This window comes from Podarcis bocagei, assembly GCF_964188305.1.
Source record: "Podarcis bocagei genome assembly, chromosome: 6".
NCBI classification, from domain to species: domain Eukaryota; kingdom Metazoa; phylum Chordata; class Lepidosauria; order Squamata; family Lacertidae; genus Podarcis; species Podarcis bocagei.
The window spans coordinates 15,801,392-15,820,016 of NC_138130.1; the positions used below are offsets into that span (position 1 = coordinate 15,801,392).

Below are 18,625 nucleotides of genomic sequence, written 5' to 3' on the forward strand. Positions count from 1 at the left end.
AAGCACAACCAGGGCCCTCATTAGGATCCAGCCTAAGTTTCTACTACCACCACCACTTTCTGGTCCCCCTGTCATACCTGTGGAACACATTGAGCTTGGCTCAGCGTGTTGGGTTCTGGCTGGGAATGGGGGAGAGATGCTGAACATTCCTGTGGCTGAGTCAGGGGTGAAGGAGTTAAGACAGCATAGCCTGGGTTCACCAGATAAGAAACTGGCTGACAAGTCCTCAGCAAAACTTTCAGTGTAATCGAACTTACATGGTTGAGAGAATAAAATGGGTAGCCCACATCTGCTACCTGAACACATTGAAAGGAAGGGTGGCATGCAAATGGTTTTAACCAAGCAAATGGATCAATTATTCATTTAAAAACAATAGATTTTGCTAATTAAAAACCTTTCGAAAGTTGACTGAGAAATCCATTATAAAGCTAATATAGTCTGAGGAAATGGTTCCTACAGCTATCCCAGAGTGATTAACTGGACACATTCTTATCTGTCACTTAAAAGGAGACTTGGCAATCACGGTGTCTGATTTTGACTCTTTATGAAAAGAATTAAATATAACATATGGTTTGTTTATTTCTCTTTCTCTTTCTAGTTGAGAAGGCAGATGCTTAATGGCAAGACTTTGAGAAAGAGCCTTTCTAAAAGTCACTTTTAGAGTTATCTGTCAATTTGATTTGAGAATGTAAGATGGCCATTCTTCTTAATATGAAGCCCAGTATTATGATAGAATGAATGCAATTTCTGACATAAGCATTTACATCATTACCTCGGCTTCTTCATAGCTATAGCATATTAGTCAACCAGAAGTCTTGGGAAGATAAATCACTGTCAGCATAGGAGGGAGATGTGATTTATATTCCACTTCCACATATTTATTTAGAATGGAACTATGAGATTAAACAAAAAGCTAAATTGGCTGTTGACTCAACAAGCGAAAAAATGAACACTTGTAAATAAATTGTGCTTCACAGACCAGTACTTGGGACATTAAATGTAAGCTCTGCCCCTTTCTCTCCACCAACTAACTGCCAAACAGCATGTAGAAAATAAATTACGAGGGGAGGGGGGAATCACAATTTGCTAATGTTCTCCAAAGGGCTGTGCCAAGTTATGAATAGAGGTTATAATTCTTGTGGCTTGATTTGGCAATAATATGGGAAGTGATGTTTTGCTTAAGAAGCAGTCTGATAAAAATGTTAACTTCGTTGCTCTGTTATTTTTGTTTTAAAATGCATCCTGTTTTCAAAAGCACGGGACTGCTATCCTATTTCTGGGAATATTCAGTCATTCATCTGTGTATGCAAGAAATTATTTTTTACTAGTGCCATGTGTTAGAAGCTCTATGCCAGACCTTCCCAGCCATGCAACAAAACAGTTCACCAGAATGTCCTGTTTCTACATCCTGGCTATGTATGTAAGAACCAGGAAATTGCCAAGTACCAAGTAGGTTAGTGTAATGGGTTCTCCTTGTTGATCAAACGGTGTATGGGGCTGCTCTTTAGTAATCATATAATTTTCAATTAATAAATATATTTTTAGAGAGGTATAATCTAGAATTCCCAAGTTCTTTCTGAGTTTGCCCTGAAAAACTCAGACACACCTAATAAATCATGACAATAACATCACCTAGCCTGGTAAAAGCCTGGAATACATAGAACTCAGTTTCCTTCTGTACTGGGCTCTAGATAGAAATAATTTACTAGGACAATTGAAGCTATTCAGCTCCATAGTCAAATTAACAAAGCTGTTGTTAGGGAAGAAAAAATATAATCTGTGGTTATCATGATCTTTCTCCACAGGAGTAGAGACAGCTTCAGGTTTAAGAACATAAACAGGATTAGCCCAGTGGCTCATCTACAGTAGTACGGCATCCTGTTTTCACAGGGGCCAACCAGGTGCTTATGGGAAGCCCACAAGCAGAAACTGAGGTCCAGTATTCCTGTGGTTTCCAGCACGTAGTATTCAGAAGCTTACTGCCTCTGTCAGTGGATGCTTGACGTAGTGTTCTCTTCTGAGCCATATTCTATTCCAGTGCTTTCTCTAAATGTGGAACTCCATGGTGGAACCATTGCAGAATTGCTTGCTCACTGTGATCTGTCCAGGGTGCTGAATGACCTTTTTTCCCCCAGTCACTGATTCGTGATCCTGAATGGGACCTGCAACTCTTATCTCTGCATGGCAGGCTTGCATTTAGAGTGCGAACCTTACTTGGGAGTAAGGCACACTGAACTTTCATTTTTATAGGCTTGGTGTGTTGGACAGGCAAGCTGGTAAATAGCCTATTTTCATTTGAGGGACCAAACCTAGAGAGCAATTGGATTAATCCTGGAGCCTTTAGTGGACACAGGTTATATCATTTCCAAAAAACAAATCGTGCCAAGTACTATACAGCACAGGGTACAGGTTATTTGCCTGATGTGACATTCCATACAATTTGCTGTTTATTAGGACTTGAGCTAGGGAGAGCTAAATACTCTAGGTAGGTAAAATCTATTAGATGTACTGCAGCAGCTACCCCCTGTCAATAAGATTGTGCTGCTCAACTGGTGGAGACCATTTGTAGCTAATAAGAATCAGTGCATCAAATTGTGTTAAGACTATGATTTGATAAGTCAAATACACCATCAGTGTATCAAACACCTAGCAGACCAAAAAGAAAAACGTAGGTGTCCTTATTGGGATGAACCTTAAATTCTACAGCTAAGTCAAGACTGAGAGAAAGGAAGGGGGAAAGAGTTAAGGAAACACAAAACAGAGAAAGTAATAGCTAATATCAGTAGCTATTAGCTGTGGTGGCTAAATGAAACATCTCTTTTCAGAGGCAGTATAGCATACAGCCCAACTAAACCTTGCGGGGTGGGGTGGCAAGAGGTGGAGAGGGGGCTTAATCTGTTCCCTTCATGCTGTTTCTTTTCTCCACATAGCTTGCAGAAGGCAATTTGTAGTAGAAAAGCAGCATGAGGAGAGCACGTTAAGTCCCTCTTTCCCCTCTTCATGTCAGTCTTCATTTTAGTTTGCAGTGTTCAGTTGTGCATTTTGAAAAACAAAACCCACCCAAGTCGGGGTTCAGATCCCTGCGGCTAAGCTTCATGTATAGCCTGACCTTCAGGGTCAATTGCTCAAGAACATCAGATTGGGTCTCATTTTCATGCCCTGTTTCACCTTCCAGAAGCATCTGGCTGTTACCTGTATGCAGGCAGGTGCAGAAAGGCGGACCTTTGACCCGATCCATCAGGGCTCTTCTTTTGTTCCCAGGCTCTTATTCAGGGTTTGATAAGGGGCTTAAAGGATGAAATAATCTAGCCACAACTAAATTGTGCCTTCTTGTGAGAACCTATGTTTTCCCATAGCATTGTGAAGCACTGGTGGCTTGCCAAATAATCTCTTGATTTGCTATCGGTTCATTCACGTATCTTTAAACATCACACCCTTGTTGTTATACAGAATGGGGCACCTCATGCCTTGCTTACATTATTCAAATATTAAAAACATTGCTGCTTTGCTTTCTTCAGTAGTCCTTCTTCCACAAACATCTTAAATGGCTATAACAAGAAACTATTGCCGATTCACCAGAAAGATTTGAGAGCCTATGATTGTGGGTAAACAGGTTAAACTTATTCAATATAATGAATTAATTATCTAGAATAACTGGAAGAGTACAGGGTGGAGCTGACAAACAGCCTAGTTTCTTCCTCTTTCCCACTGAATGATGGCATTGTCATTTTCTCTCTTTTTTTTCTTTTTAGTCTCTTTTGCATTTAAAAAAAATTACAAAGAAAGCATATATTAAGCATTACATCCAAATATTCAAAACTAAAAAGAAAAAAAATACAAAACCAAATATATATATAACAGGAGGGGGGAGAATTTTTTTAAAAAAATGAAAGATTGATGAAGAACACCAAATTATTCAAAGGATACAAACATTGATTTGATTATTCTATATGGCAAGTTACCAGAAAGAGATTGCATTTGTACTCCTTCCTTCCTTCCTTCCTTCCTTCCTTTCTCTCTCTCTCTCTCTCTCTCTCTTTCTTTCTTTCTTTCTTTCTTTCTTTCTTTCTTTGCAGTCACTTTCTTTCTGCTCTGGAGAACTGGTTTGAATCCTTTCTATGTTGGATGACTTCCCTCTATCCCTTTGCAGTTTCAATACTTTCCTTAAGTAATGAGTATTCTGTATTCATTTATTAAAATCAGTTTTCCCCATATCACTTGAAATTAATCTAAGTACAACCAAGTATTATTTTTGGAACCATATTTTATCAGGTAGTTTTTGAAGCAACCCCATTCTTTTTTTACCTTATCGCCTGAGTGGTTTCTTATTAGGTAAGTCATTTTGGCTAGTTCGAGTTACTCGCACAACTTTAATTGCCACTCATCTTTTTTTGGTGTTAACTCGCTTTTCCAATATTTCACTATTAGCACTCTATTGTCGCATAGAGAAACACTCTTTTATTTTCATTGACATTGTCGCTTTCTTTGCCCAGCTAAACAAACTCTCCTCTTTTTTTCCAGGTGAGGAAGATATGGCAAAGGAGATCACCATCTGAGGCCATTCTTCATGCGCCTCCTCCATGAGAGGTCCAGAGGGTGGCAACATGAGAGCAGGGCCTTCTCTGCAGTGGCTCCCATCTGTGGAATGCTCTCCCCAGGGAGGTTCACCTGGCACCTTCATTATACACCTTTAGGTGCCAGGCAAAAATGTAGTTCAGATTGTAATAGTAATAATAATCCTGCTCTAGAGTAAATGCTTAGTGGATTGTAGCAAAAACAACAACAACAACAACAACAACAACAATCCACCCTCAATTTTTTATTAATTCTCATTTTTTAATGAGCCCAATACACTAATTCGTTTTTCTAAAAGTGCCAGGCCCTGCAAAGCTGATTTGTGCACGTGTTGCTATTTTACAAAAACCAAATTAAGCTTCTTAATTATAATTAAAACAGAATCACATGGATGCTTATTAATTTCAAGTGAACCATATTTAAATATTGCAGATGATAAGGGCAATGTTTTGTAAATGTTTCAGTTTCCTTTTACGGTTTTTAACAGGAGATGCATTTTAATATTTTCTACTTGAAACAACTATTTAATTCTTTTAAATAAATGTTTACTGTAAATATATTTGGAGTTGAAATATGCATTCTGCTATTCAAGACCCATCAGCTACTCTTCAGAAATATCTCAACATTCTCATGGCATCAATTATGTTCCCTTACATTATCATATTGCCGTAATAGTGCATTCAATTCAGTGAATAGCATGGAAACAATCCGTTACTTCTACTGCAGGCTATACCATATCCACTACTTATTCTGTACCTTAACAAATAGATACATTTCATAAAATGTAGCTATATTATATATGGAATCCTTGCAACAGCACTGACTGTTTGCATGGCTGGTGATAGTGATGTGCATCACAAATCCAATAACAGTAGACACAAATTCAAATGTCAGTTAATAAGACAGTGTAGGTTCTCAGTATCTTCTGCCTAGCATTCCTTGAAGAAATATTGAAATTTATTTTAATTGCCTTGTCAGTTGTTTTTCCAAGAGGATATTGGAAGTATATATGCCTTTCCTGCAAACAAATGTCCTTAAACAGTTTGAAAAAGAATACTCCCACTGTTTAGATGCAGCTTCTGCCCTCTCTGATGTTATTCAGATGCACAATTGCCAGCACACACACAAAAAGGACCCAAGATGCAAAAATTAAGCGCTAAATTATGGTTATATTTATTAAATGTAGCAAAATCAGAATATCTGGAAAACCAATCAACCAGATTTAACCAAATCGTGTAAGTCTGGTCAAGTGGGTATATGTAATAAGGAAATATATAATCCCTTCCATCTCCTGGGCATGTTTACAGTTGCAACCTGTGGCCATGGGATCAAGGTTTGGGGAAAAAAAATCTGTCTCCTTGCTATGTGAACCTTGTGTATATGAACCTAGCATTGCCCCTCGGTGTTAGAGACTGGGCAGAGGAGGAATGGTGGAGACCGCCTCCCCATCCTGACCCTTCCAGGGAGGAGGACCATTTAGATTTATGGTCTTGAGGGAGATTTGTGGTTTGAGGGAGGTAGCACCTCAGAGGCAGATGAAGGAAAAGCTGGGAAATCATGGGAGAGCCAGAACAACACCCAGCTGATACGTTGTGATGAGAAAGCATTCCAGACCCTCCATCTCCCAGAACCCGGAGAACTTTAAAAGTAGGAGAGCAAAGAGCTCAAAGACAGAGGGCATGTAGCATCACCCATAGAGGAGATGATGAGAATGGCGAGTGAGGAAGTGGGAGAGACAGGGGTGGAGATTCACTCGGGACAATCCCATTATCCAAGAGGCTTTGGTATGTAAAACTGCAGTCAAGTACAACATTCCTACAGTGGACATATTAGGGGATGTTTTGTACCACTCAGGAGAAGACTTTCTGTTTCCTCCTGAGCTGGGACAGGCTTCCACTACATGTGACTTGAAGAGGGTGTGGTCCGTTGCAATAGCATGGAGGAGCACATGGCCTCCATGCTCTGATCAGTGTGTGTTTTCCATTTTGTATGTTGCTGTGTGTTTGGAGAAGTGACTGCTTAGTTGCAGTCACTTGGGATTAACTTATTTATGGAATAGTTCTAGTTGTTATGTAAGCTAAGCCTGCCTTCAGGGATATTACTGTGAACCTGAATGAATCTGTGAGTAAACTACTTTTATATTAACATTAATCTTGTGTTTATTCTTTTTAAGAGGGATTAGAAGGGATTTTACCAGGAAGGAATCTTTAATAGTAAGACTCAGATGAGTCAGCAACAAGCTGATCGCTGCGTAATTTAAAAGGGGGGGATATTTGGAACTCTGCTAGAATATGGAGCTTGCTAGCGCAAGTTATGAAGGATATGATTAAATAATATATCCTCTCCTGCCTCTCTAATTATCCCCACGGAGGCTGGGTTCTATAGCCACTCTCTGTAAAGATTAAAATAAAAATGGACGGTAAGAAACTTTTCATTGTCTTTATACTTTCCTGGGCAACCAACTGGGAGCAGCTGACAGCATCCTGACACTGGGTGAACACTGGATTGGGTGAACACTGAAAAAGCATCAGTGCTTTTTTTCCTGATGGGACGCAGGGGTATGCATACACCTAAACATTTTGTGAATCTTTGTACTTTTGTCCATAAAGGTAAAAGTAAAGGGACCCCTGACCATTAGGTCCAGTCGTGACCGACTCTGGGGATGCGCCACTCATCTGGCTCTATAGGCCATGGGAGACGGCGTTTGTCCGCAGACAGCTTCCAGGTCATGTGGCCAGCATGACTAAGCTGCTTCTGGAGAACCAGAGCAGCGCACAGAAATGCCGTTCACCTTTCCGCTGGAGTGCTACCTATTTATCTACTTGCACTTTGATGTACTTTCAAACTGCTAGGTTGGCAGGAGCTGAGACCGAGCAACGGGAGCTCGCCCCATTGCGGGGATTCAAACCACCGACCTTCTGATCAGCAAGTCCTAGGCTCTGTGTTTTAACCCACAGCGCCACCCACGTCCCTTCTACTTTTGTCCATATACTGTATCTCTTTTCCCCAATTCGAACTATAAAATGGTGAATTTCTTGAGTCAAAATGGAGTACCCCTAAACATTTTTTTTTTAGAAAAAAGCACTGGATAGCATAGTCTAAAGGACACCCCAAGGGTACCCTAAGCCAATGACAATGAGAAGTGACTAAAGAACATTCCTCACCTTTAACGCAATAGTGCCTCAGGTGTTCAACAACCAATTTCTTAAAATTCTCTCATCAAATGGCCAAATAACAAATACCCACATATGCCACTCTTCTAAACCAATTAGAATCACCCAGCAGTGCGAAGGAGGTGAAAAAGAAGAATTCCAAAGGCCAATCAGGGATTCCTTGCAAACTTCCAGTGAGTCAAGTAGCGAAGCCCACATAGTGAGGGGAAGAGTGCTGCAGGAAGGAAGAAGAGCTGGAGGCAGGAAGAGCTGGCTTCAGAAGGCTGATACCACTCCTTATCTGGACTAGCCAGCCTCTTATGTCTCTAGGGAACTCCTCCCCTTGGAGTAACCACTTGGGTCTTCTCTGTAAGAGGAATGCGCGTGGCACAATCTGAGAATGGGAGTTGCACTTCTGTCGTGCTGTGCTTTGGAAATGTCTAAACTTTAAAACACTGTTGAGTTAGCAGCCTCACAGAACCTACTATGCACGTTCAAGTACACATAGAAAACTCCTCTTTGGGGGGGGGGAGTAGTTTCATCCCATAAACAAACAGCAAAATTTGGCATTGTGTGATAGGAGTTACTTGGGTGGAAAAGGTTCATGCCTCCTGGGTGGAGGGGGGGGGGCTAGTTTATAAATAAAATTTGAAATGGGTCTACTTATTTCACAAAAGTTATTTTTGCTTCCTTGGTATCACAGCAGCTCGTGGCTTCCACAACATGTCAACATGAGTGCAATTTCCCTGTACATAGATAAATTTCTAATAGTGGATGATGGCGATGATGATGATGATGTTGATTTTCTTAAATTGCAAACTGCTTTGCAACTGCTTTGCATGTGCATTATTTATTTGATACATCTGAATCATAATTAGATCTTTAACACCCATGACTCAAGTTTCTCGGAGCACGGTGAGGATTTCACAGTGCAAGCGGAGCCTTTCTGCCTTGCCAAAAGGGGACTTGGGATGCATGCTGCAGCATACTGTTTTGATTTCGTTCCAGCCCAAGCCATATTTACACGGTTCTGTCAATTTGTTAATATTGTTTGTGCCACAAGACAATCACCCTTGATTTCCAGATACGTGCAATTTTCACTGCGGCTGCGATAATAAAAATTGTGTAATTTGGACAGTGTCCTCAAGCTGTTCTTCTCTTTCCTCCTGAATGAGATCCCTGTGCTGTCTTGGAATGGCAGAATAGCAAAGCTTAAACTAGAATATACTGCTGCCATAACCACGTTGTAAGGCAGAGGATTGTAGCCAGTGTTCGCTTCCATTTCAATGTACACCCATTGAAATTAATAGGCAAGGCTATGTCATTGATCCCAGATGTGTCCTATTTAGCTGTTTAACAAAGAACCCGAAGAAGTACCAGAAAAAGTCATTTTGTAACCAGTTGTGAACAGTGTGAATTATGCTTTTGAAGGAAATGTTTTGAGACAATATCCATGATCTTGGAGCCTGTGCTGGAAAAAACATGAACTCAAACTTGCTAAGCAAACTTGAATTCCTGAATGGTGAGAGTAGCCAGAGATATAAGCTCAAGAGGAAGGAGAGAGAGGAGTGTTGATATAGAGACCAAGGGAGCAATCCTATACACAAGAAGCTGGCATAAAATAAAGGTAAAGGGACCCCTGACCATTAGGTCCCGTCATGACCAACTCTGGAGCTGCAGCGCTTATCTCGCTTTATTGGCCAAGGGAGCCGGTGTACAGCTTCCGGGTCATGTGGCCAGCATGACTAAGCCGCTTCTGGCGAACCAGAGCAGCACATGGAAACGCCGTTCACCTTCCCGCTGGAGCAGAACCTATTTATCTACTTGCACTTTGACGTGCTTTCGAACTGCTAGGTGGGCAGGAGCAGGGACCAAGCAACAGGAGCTCACTCCGTCACAGGGATTCGAACCGCCGACCTTCTGATTGGCAAGCCCTAGGCTCTGTTTTACTGTGAGTTTAACCCACAGCGTCACCCGCATCCCTAGGCATAAAGTAAGATGGTGTAAATTAAACAGGAATAAAATTACACCAGATCCAAACTCCATTCAGCATTGGGGCTAACTGCTAGCTGAGCCAGCCTAAGTCTGGTAGAGGGAAATAAGGCTTTAAAATTGTGTCTGGGTTAATTTATGTCTAGTTGCTAGGTTACATGACCAGAACAGACTTAGGAGCCAGCTTCAGTCCTACCTCTCTGGTAGTGCCCCCATGCCTCCAGAATGTCCCCTTTCAGGGCTTTAAAAATGCAAAGGACCCCTGACAGTTAAGTCCAGTAGTGAATGTCTCTGGGGTTGCAGCGTTCATCTCGCTTTACTGGCGGAGGGAGCCGACGTTTGCCCACAGACAGTTTTTCCGGGTCATGTGGCCAGCATGACTAAGCCGCTTGTGGCGAACCAGAGCAGTGCATGGAAATGCTGTTTACCTTCCCACCGGTACGGTACCTATATATCTACTTGCACTTTGACGTACTTTCGAACTGCTAGGTTGGCAGGAACAGGGATCGAATAACAGGAGCTCACCCCATCATGGGGATTTGAACCGCCAACCTTCTGATCGGCAAGCCCCAGGCTCAGTGGTTTAGACCACAGCGCCACCCGTGTCCCTGAGGGCTTTCAGGGCTTTGGCTAGGTTAAAATTCACCGGGCTTGATGCAGGCAGCTGGGTCCTGGCTGAGCTGGCATGGGGAGAGATATCCTGGTGTATATTTGGCTGTGCTCAGGATGAGGCTGTTAATTCTTCATAGGCCAGATGAGTCAGGAACCTCCTGATCCAGTCAGAGTTCTGATGAATCTGAACTTGCATATACTGGTTTGTTTTGCTTTAGCATTGCTCTCTGAGATGGGAAGTGGGGGGATCACAGATTTATTTATTTTTTGCATTGATATTATGATTGGGACAAAGAGGAGCGGAATTAAACAATTAATTAAGTATATTTAAATAGAATCTTATCTTTGCATCTATCTTTCCTTTTTTTGCCTGTTGTAATCACTCCTTTTCTTTTTTCTTTGTCAAAGTAGGGCTCTGTTCTGGTATGGGTCACTTAAGACTAGTTGCCTTCTTGTCCCTGGGAAAGTTGAGCCTTGTAACAGTGCTGGGAATCCCAAATTCTAAGGAAAGTCTGTTACTCAAGTAAGGCCTTTCAATCTCTGACATTAATCAGGTAGGGGATTAAAGGATTTCTTACCCATTAATTTCAAATACCTATCTTTTTATAGTAAGTAGAATAAGGATAAAAATAATTGGCTTCTCCCCCCCCCCCTTAAATGGAGAGGTTGATCATGCTAGTAGGACCAAAGCAGTGTTGTGGACAAGAGTTTTGGGGAGCAGAAATGGGAAATTTATGTTCAGGTGCCATCAAACCACATGATGTCGTCGGGCAAATCAATATACTGCAACTGAACCTAATTATGAAGACAAAGGGGATATGAATTATAAATTTTGTACATGGAAAGCTGTCACTGAAGCAATCAAGACACTTGTCATTTAACAGATTCTATTTATTTGTTTTTAAAAATGGGGGGTTTCAGCCCACACTTACAAAACAAAATAAAATAAGTGTAAGCCACACAAGGCTGTAATGGCTTCAGGTCAACAGATAATAATTAGTCCGAGAATTATTGTTTCCAGTGTTGGGAATATCTGTAAGGGAATACAGTATTTGGATTTGTGTGAGAGAGAGAATCTGAAGTTTATATTATAGGGTTTTTGGTTGAGTGAAAATTCACTTAAAGCAAAAATTCAAGGTGCATTTTATAACCCTTTTGGGAGCGAACCATATGAGAATTTTCACAGCATTTCACAAGAGGGTTTTTGTTTTTTGGGTGTGTGTTTTTTTGATTCTGCAAAGGTGTGTAGAACCCAAACTTAAAATGGGTGGAGGGATTCGACTGACACGAGTTGACAGATTTATCCACACAGAAGTCTTCAATTAACCAGACTCTTATGTACTTTCTGTTGTCTGCAGTATGTCTCACAGTGGGCTTAGAGTCATCACCAAAATGTCTCCTAAAGCTACATCCGAAGTTAATTTGAGGTACGTATTCAGAAGGAATGCTTGATGAATTTGGTGAGAGGGCAAAATAATGTTGCTATGGATGGGATAGTGGATCTCTGCATCCCTAGGCTGTCACCAGATCATGCATGAATTAAAATTTGAAATAAATTTGGATCTTTGGCTGAACATCTGATAAACTGTGACAAAAAAAAGTTTAATAGGCTATGAAATTTCTCAGGGAGGTTTCACACGCTTCTTCGTGTGAACTATCCACTACAAAACAGGCTTATTTTCTTTAGTTTGGCACTTTGTGTGTGCACGCATCTCTGAATTTTAATAATGGGTTCATTAAGTGTTTCATTAAGCATAAACAAGAAAAGGCAAAGAAGCAGAATGTCCAATTGTGATTTTGTGGATACAGCATTAATGTCAGATACTATAATATCATCTTAGTGTGCATGATGTAAACATATTGTTTCCCCTCTGAAACAGCTTTCTTCCCATTTTTCATGTCCGCTCAACACATAAATCAAACTTTGCAGTTTATCCATGCCAATATTTAATTATTTTGTGCCTTTGTGGTCTTTAATCTGCTTAATCACATATTATTGGTAAATTGATAGGAAATGAACATATTGCAAATGTAGAATAGAAATCAGATCTAGTAATGGAATCTTGTACTTATCACTCAAATGTCAAAATCCATCTTGCTTGTCGTTTAAGTAGTGTATGACAAGTGGAAGGAATTCAGGAATGACATCTGTCATTTAGTTGAGCCATCTGGATCTGTTTTACCAATGCAGAAACTCCAACACATTTCTTGTGATGTACAACAGCAAACCTAGATAATACATCTGTTGCTGGACTGCTATACAGAGAGAGATTCAGATCCTATATCTGAATATTGGGGGCGGTGGGGAATTCGCTGTGGTATATGCTTTAACATTCTTAACTAGGAACTGAGAGATCAGGGTTGAAAGCCTCTCTTGGACATAAAACTCACTGGGCGAATTTGGGCTTTTCAATCATACATGTCTTTAGGCATGAGGTGAAAACATTCCTCTTTACTCAAGCCTATCACTATTAAGCAATCTATGGCCTGTGAAAGTGTGGGAGAGAGGACTGTTATTTTTTCCCCCCTTCAAATTTTTAAATTAATTTTCCAGCCAATTATTCAAACAAACAAACATACATACATCTCAACTGCAATTAAACCAAACTTCATAACATTGTTAAGTGACTTCCTCGTATCCCCCTGGTTGAATTTCAGTGTATATCATTTTAACAGTTTTCCAAAACCTAAATTCTTAAAAAATTACCTTAATCACTTAATATCTTTTTTTCTTTACAATTCAACTTTAAACATGTTGGTTCATCACATTACGTATTTAAATCCTAAGCCTATCTGCTGCTTTCCAATTAAGTTAATTTGACATATTTAACTAAATAGTCTTTAAATTTCATCCATTCTTCCTGGTAATCCGCTTCCTTCTGGTCGTGGACTCTTCCAGTCAGGTTGGCTAGCTCCGAAAAGTTCATCATCTTCATCTGCCAATCTTCCACTGTTGGTACTTCTTGTGTTTTCCATTTCTTAGCTAGTAAAATTCGAGCAGCAGTTGTGGCACACAAAAATAATTTAACATCTTTCTTGGGCAATTCCAGACCTGTTATTCCAAGAAGAAAGGCCTCTGGTTTCTTAATAAATGTATATTTCAACCTTTGAAAAAGACGCCTTTTTGGACTCCACAAAGATAAAAAACTTGGGGTTTTCCTACTGGCTTCCCCGAGTAAAAGCAGTCAAAATCTGTGCCAACTACTTGGTGGAGATCACTGATCCCACCCTTCGGAGAGCTTTCACTATGGCACGGTTTCAAACATTGCCAACTGCATATCTGACCGGTAGATTCACAAAAACCGCAGTAGAACATCGTTTATGTCCTTGCCTTATGAAAACTAAAGAGGATCTTACACATTACCTCCTCTATTGCCCCATCTACTCGGGCTTTAGAGACGCATTGCTGCAAATTATACCCAACTCTATAACCAATCCTGAAGATAGAGTAAAATTCTTGTTAGTTGATGCAAACCCACGTATTACCCATGTGGTAGCGGTTTTTGTGATGAAGGCCATGAAAGCCAGTGAAAGATTTATGGATGACAATGTAAAGACCCCTTCATCGTCTGTTTAACTCGTTGCTTGTTTTCCCTCTCTTTCTATTTTGTGGGATGAAGGTATTTGTTGGCATAGTATCTAATGAATTTTAATATTTTTAACTATTGTGGTGTTGATGTTTGTGTACAGGCATGGTCCTCACAATAAACGGATTTGTTTGTTGTTTGTATATTTCAACATTTCCCCCCCAATTCATTATAAATCTTCTCCCAGAAGTCTTTCACCTTGGGGGAGAGAGGACTGTTATTAACTATTTTATTATTTGTCTGTCAGTTTGCTTTTTATTATGTTCTTATTATGTTTTTATTATTGATGTTCTGTAAGGTGTTTTTAATGTTGCACACCACCCTGGTATCTTTTGATAAAGGGTGGTATATCATTTGAAATAATAATAATACTTTATCAGTGGTTTAACTGTAGGCTTCCTGACTGCTTTCCTAATCTATTTTTAAAACATTGTGCTGCCTTTTAGTTATTGTCCCTCTTCTAATTTTTATTATTTGTAATATTTATGTTGTAACTGTTTTTATTGTATTTTTATGTAAACTGCAGGGTGACCAAGACCGATTCAGGCCCAAAAGGGTTCTGAACTCAGACTGAAATAAGTCTGGGTTATCAGTTTCCTCCAGTAAAACTTATGGTTGCATCTTTATAGAAGACAGAGGTGGCATTCATGAAATCAATTATCAAACTTCTCAAGGGAGAATGCAGAAGATTATTGCATTCCATCGCTGTGTCCTAGATAGCTTGTTTCTGAATGAGGATTTGAATTCAGATCCACCTGAGTCCAAAGTCGAACACTCCGCCACTATACCATACAAACTGTGGAATGTGAGGTGGTGAATGGAATTCTGTACCCCAGGAGGTATGCTTTGGGCGTGCATACTTAAATGCCCATAGCCTTTCAGTTGTAAAACAAACCTAAACTGGATTACCTCATAAACTGAAATATTATGTGGTTTTAGGCATTTTCCATTTGCCTATTTGAAGCCTTCAAAATGATTCTTCTTACCTCATTTTCCCTGATACAGATCTAGATAGCAGAGGTGTTGTATCAACTGAATTGCTTGTACAGATTTCTAAGCCACTCTGAAATCATAGTTTTGTTTACTCTATTCCACTATCTTAGAGATTTCCGGAAACTATGTTTCCTGGGAACCACTCAGGAAAAAAATCAGCTGCAATATCTTTGTATCTGCTAGATTCACCATGAACCAATTGCCTGAGATGGAAGGAAAAATGAATCAGGATGGAAGGAAGACAAGAATGGAAGAGATCAAAAGGTCAGGGGATACTTTTCAACTGAAGTCAGACATGTCCGGAATAGGATATTGCAACTATAAATTAAAATTGTTGAGTAAACCTTATCATTTTTTTATGATGCAGCTAATTGTGGTTTGTTTGTTTTTTTGAAGACAACTAATCCATGTGCTTTGCTGCCCCAGTTTGTACTGAGGCAAAGGGAATCAATTAATAAGGTGAAAATCCCTTTATTCACTGATATGTTTGAAAGCTTTTAGCAATATTGCATTAACCTTGACTTTCAATCTATGCTTTCCTGACACCAGTCTCCTCGAACTGACTTTTAATCAAAGGGGAGGGAAGTTATGCTGCCCAAACCAACAAGAAGAGGCTCATAATCATAGCAATGGTATATCAAGGTGGATTTTCGGAGCGCAGTGCACACTTTTTACTAATTAAGTATTAAAAGACTATTAAATATTAATTACAATTAAAAGCTTGGCTGCACCAGCAGCCATTTTTAAGCAATATGTATCTCTAGGCAAAACTGGATATGGGCCATATTCAGTCTACACAAGCAAGAGGATGGAAGAAGCTGCTATATCTAGAGCAAAAAATTCAAATTGTGCAATATTGCATTGAATTCTTCCATATATATATATTTTAAAAATGATACTACAATTACAATACAAAACAAAACAAAACAAGAGTACATTAAAAAAAATCAGATTTCACCCATGGACACATCTGCAAATTGAAGAAACTTTTGTGAACACCACACAAAGAAACTTAACACAGATTGCAACATATTATATGGGTTATGATAGAGTGCTTCTTACAAACCTACTTTCTTCAAGGGAAGAGAGCCCTGTGGCAATAAAGGCCTCTAAGGGGACATATGTGCCTATGGATGTCATGTCAACAGTGTCATGGGACAAAGGTTCTTGACAGCAGAAGAAGCAGTAAGGCCTACAAGGTCTACACAATCATTCAAGCCTAAGTCTACTAACTGTTAACTGTTAACAGCAAACTGCTAAGTCACTGTGACTTGTGACTCATCTTGGGTGATGACTCATTCTCCCTATAAAAAGTAGCCAGCCTCTCTATGGGCCTCAGTTAGTGTGTCTCATCCAGTGTGTGTGTTGTGTTGTTGCAGACAGAGTGGCTCCAAGACTCTAGTAAATCAGTAACTAAGACTATGCCTCTGTGAAGAGTCAGATAGCTGCTATGACCTCTCTGTGTATGCTCTTTGACTAAGCTGTCTATGAACAAGTTTATTTTCTTCAGTAAAGTTTTACTAAGTTTATGAAGAAGACTCTGCTTGATTAATTTACCGCTACGCGATAAGCAGCCCCTGATACACCTCATTCCTTGTATTTCCAAATCATGGAGTGAATGGCAATGCTTATGTAGCCAAAATGGCAGCAGATTGAGAATAAAAAACCTACCCCAGGTTTGCATAAGTAAAGAAAAGGTAAAAACGAAACAAAAACCCACATATCCCAAACCCAAAGGAGGCCAACTCTTCCTGCTGCTAAAAAACAAAACAAAACAAACATCAAAATTGTGTGTGTATGATTCAGTTACACAAGTTTGCTACTATAAAAATCTGTTGGAATCAGAGCTCACATGGCAGACCTCCAAAATCCATTAGGCAGGCAGCTGGCGCAGTGAGTTAGTAGATCTTGATATATGTGGGGGTTGGGGGGTTGGGGGGGGCATTAGACTAATTAATTAATCCATGCAACATCAACAAATTATTGTTCTTTTATCAGATAAGCATCTTTGCTACCAGCACATTCATACACAGAAGAATCGAAAGGCCATTGGACCTGCAATCCTATGCCCAATGACCTGGGAGGAAACCCCATGAAACTCAATAACTTACTTCCGAGTAGACATGTCTAGGTTTACACTACTGATCACATCTCATCATATGAGATATGGGTTTGTAAACTGGTTTGTTGAGGGAGAGGGGAAAGTGGATGGATGAAATGTTTCCCTTGTCTATTCACTGTTAGGTTTAAAGGCCAACACTTGAGAGGGGATGTTGGGGAATTCCGATGGAAACAGAAGTGGAAGCTGCAATATCCTTTCCACTGAACTGAATGGTGTGAAATAACACAATAGTAACATAATTAATTAGGTAAAAATCCACGACAGCAGACAGCAAGATGAATAGCATAGGTTTTGTCAAAGGCTGAACTGTAGAGGAAGGGAAACATTGCTACGTGGGTCCAAATGAAAATGGCTGCCATCTTACATCCCAACTCTTGAGTGCAGTCAAGACTACATTGCACAGATGCAATGATAAGAGCATCTTTTGCTACTTTGACATTGGCATAGATTACAACCCCCACCCCACCCCACAGTCTGCTAGCCAGAAATAAAAGAGGCCTTCAGGAAAAAACCAAACACATATGTAAAGAAACTATGGGCTTGGGAGCCACAGCAGTGTGGCTCCTTCCCATGCCATGAAGGCCACCTGGAGGAAGCCCATGGTACAGTTTATGAAATGGGCAATGTTTGAATAGCAAAGAATGGCAGTCAGGGATTACATTTGTGTGACTTGGAGCTTCTGATGTGTCGATTGCAGCATGGAGAGAAGCCACAATCCAGTGGCTCCTTCCCATGTTGTGAAGGCATACCCTCCAACATTTCTCCGATGAAAATAGGGACGCCCTATTCCATAATGATAATTTTATTCTTTATACCCCACACATCTTACTGGGTTGCCCCAGTTCCTCTGGGCAGCTTCCAACATATATAAAAAACATAATACAACATTAAACAAAACACCTTCCCTATACAGGATTGCCTTCAGTCAGCTCAGGAGTCGAATAACTCCATACCTTCCAACATTTCTCCAATGAAAATAAGGAAAAGCAGGACATTCTGGGATCAAATCAGAAACTGGGATAGCTTCCCTAAATCAGGGACATCCATGGAAAATAGGGACACTTGGAGGGTCTGTGAAGGGGTCCAGAGATGGGTGGTTGTGATAGGCATGCCCTCCTTAAATAGCATTTTTGTGCAATACAGGATGGAATCCTTACTGGGCTAGAACACAGGATACAAAAGAAGTCATATTACAACTGATGTGATTATGTTGCATCACTTAAATGAGGCAAATGCTGTGCTCAAGAAATCCAATATGCTGCAGCTTTTCTTTTCATTTAAATATTGTATAGACCATTAAAAATGAGAGGGCAGGAAATTAAGAAAATGAGGCTGACGGGGAGAGCTGAACTTTGATCTTGCAAAGGTAGGGATTTATTTTTTGCTTTCTTTGCCAGCCCTACGTCCTGCAACTCAGCAGCTTGTCTGCTTTCTCAATCAGCACTTCTCTGATAACTGCTTTAAAGTGTATGTTTGCTGCACATTCTTTCCCCATGGGACTGGGAGTTCAGAGGGGAAATTCAACCTAAAGAGACTGGGCAAAGCAGCTAAAATGAAAACAATGTGACAAATAGGCAGCAAGCAATTGTCTA

General features: G+C 40.1%; 1 protein-coding gene across 1 annotated transcript in view; it reads left to right on the forward strand.

Annotated features, from left to right (window-relative positions):
• LOC308589427 (uncharacterized protein) overlaps positions 1–17,244 on the forward strand; it is a 38,417-nt gene extending 21,173 nt beyond the window's left edge. Inside the window, exons 3-6 of the mRNA XM_081198695.1 lie at positions 10,743–10,854; positions 11,690–11,758; positions 15,095–15,175; positions 17,156–17,244. Of these exons, the coding sequence (XP_081054821.1) occupies positions 10,743–10,854; positions 11,690–11,758; positions 15,095–15,175; positions 17,156–17,237 (344 nt within the window). The 3' untranslated portion in view covers positions 17,238–17,244. The remainder of the gene's footprint in view (positions 1–10,742; positions 10,855–11,689; positions 11,759–15,094; positions 15,176–17,155) is intronic.
• Positions 17,245–18,625: the final 1,381 nt, after the last annotated feature.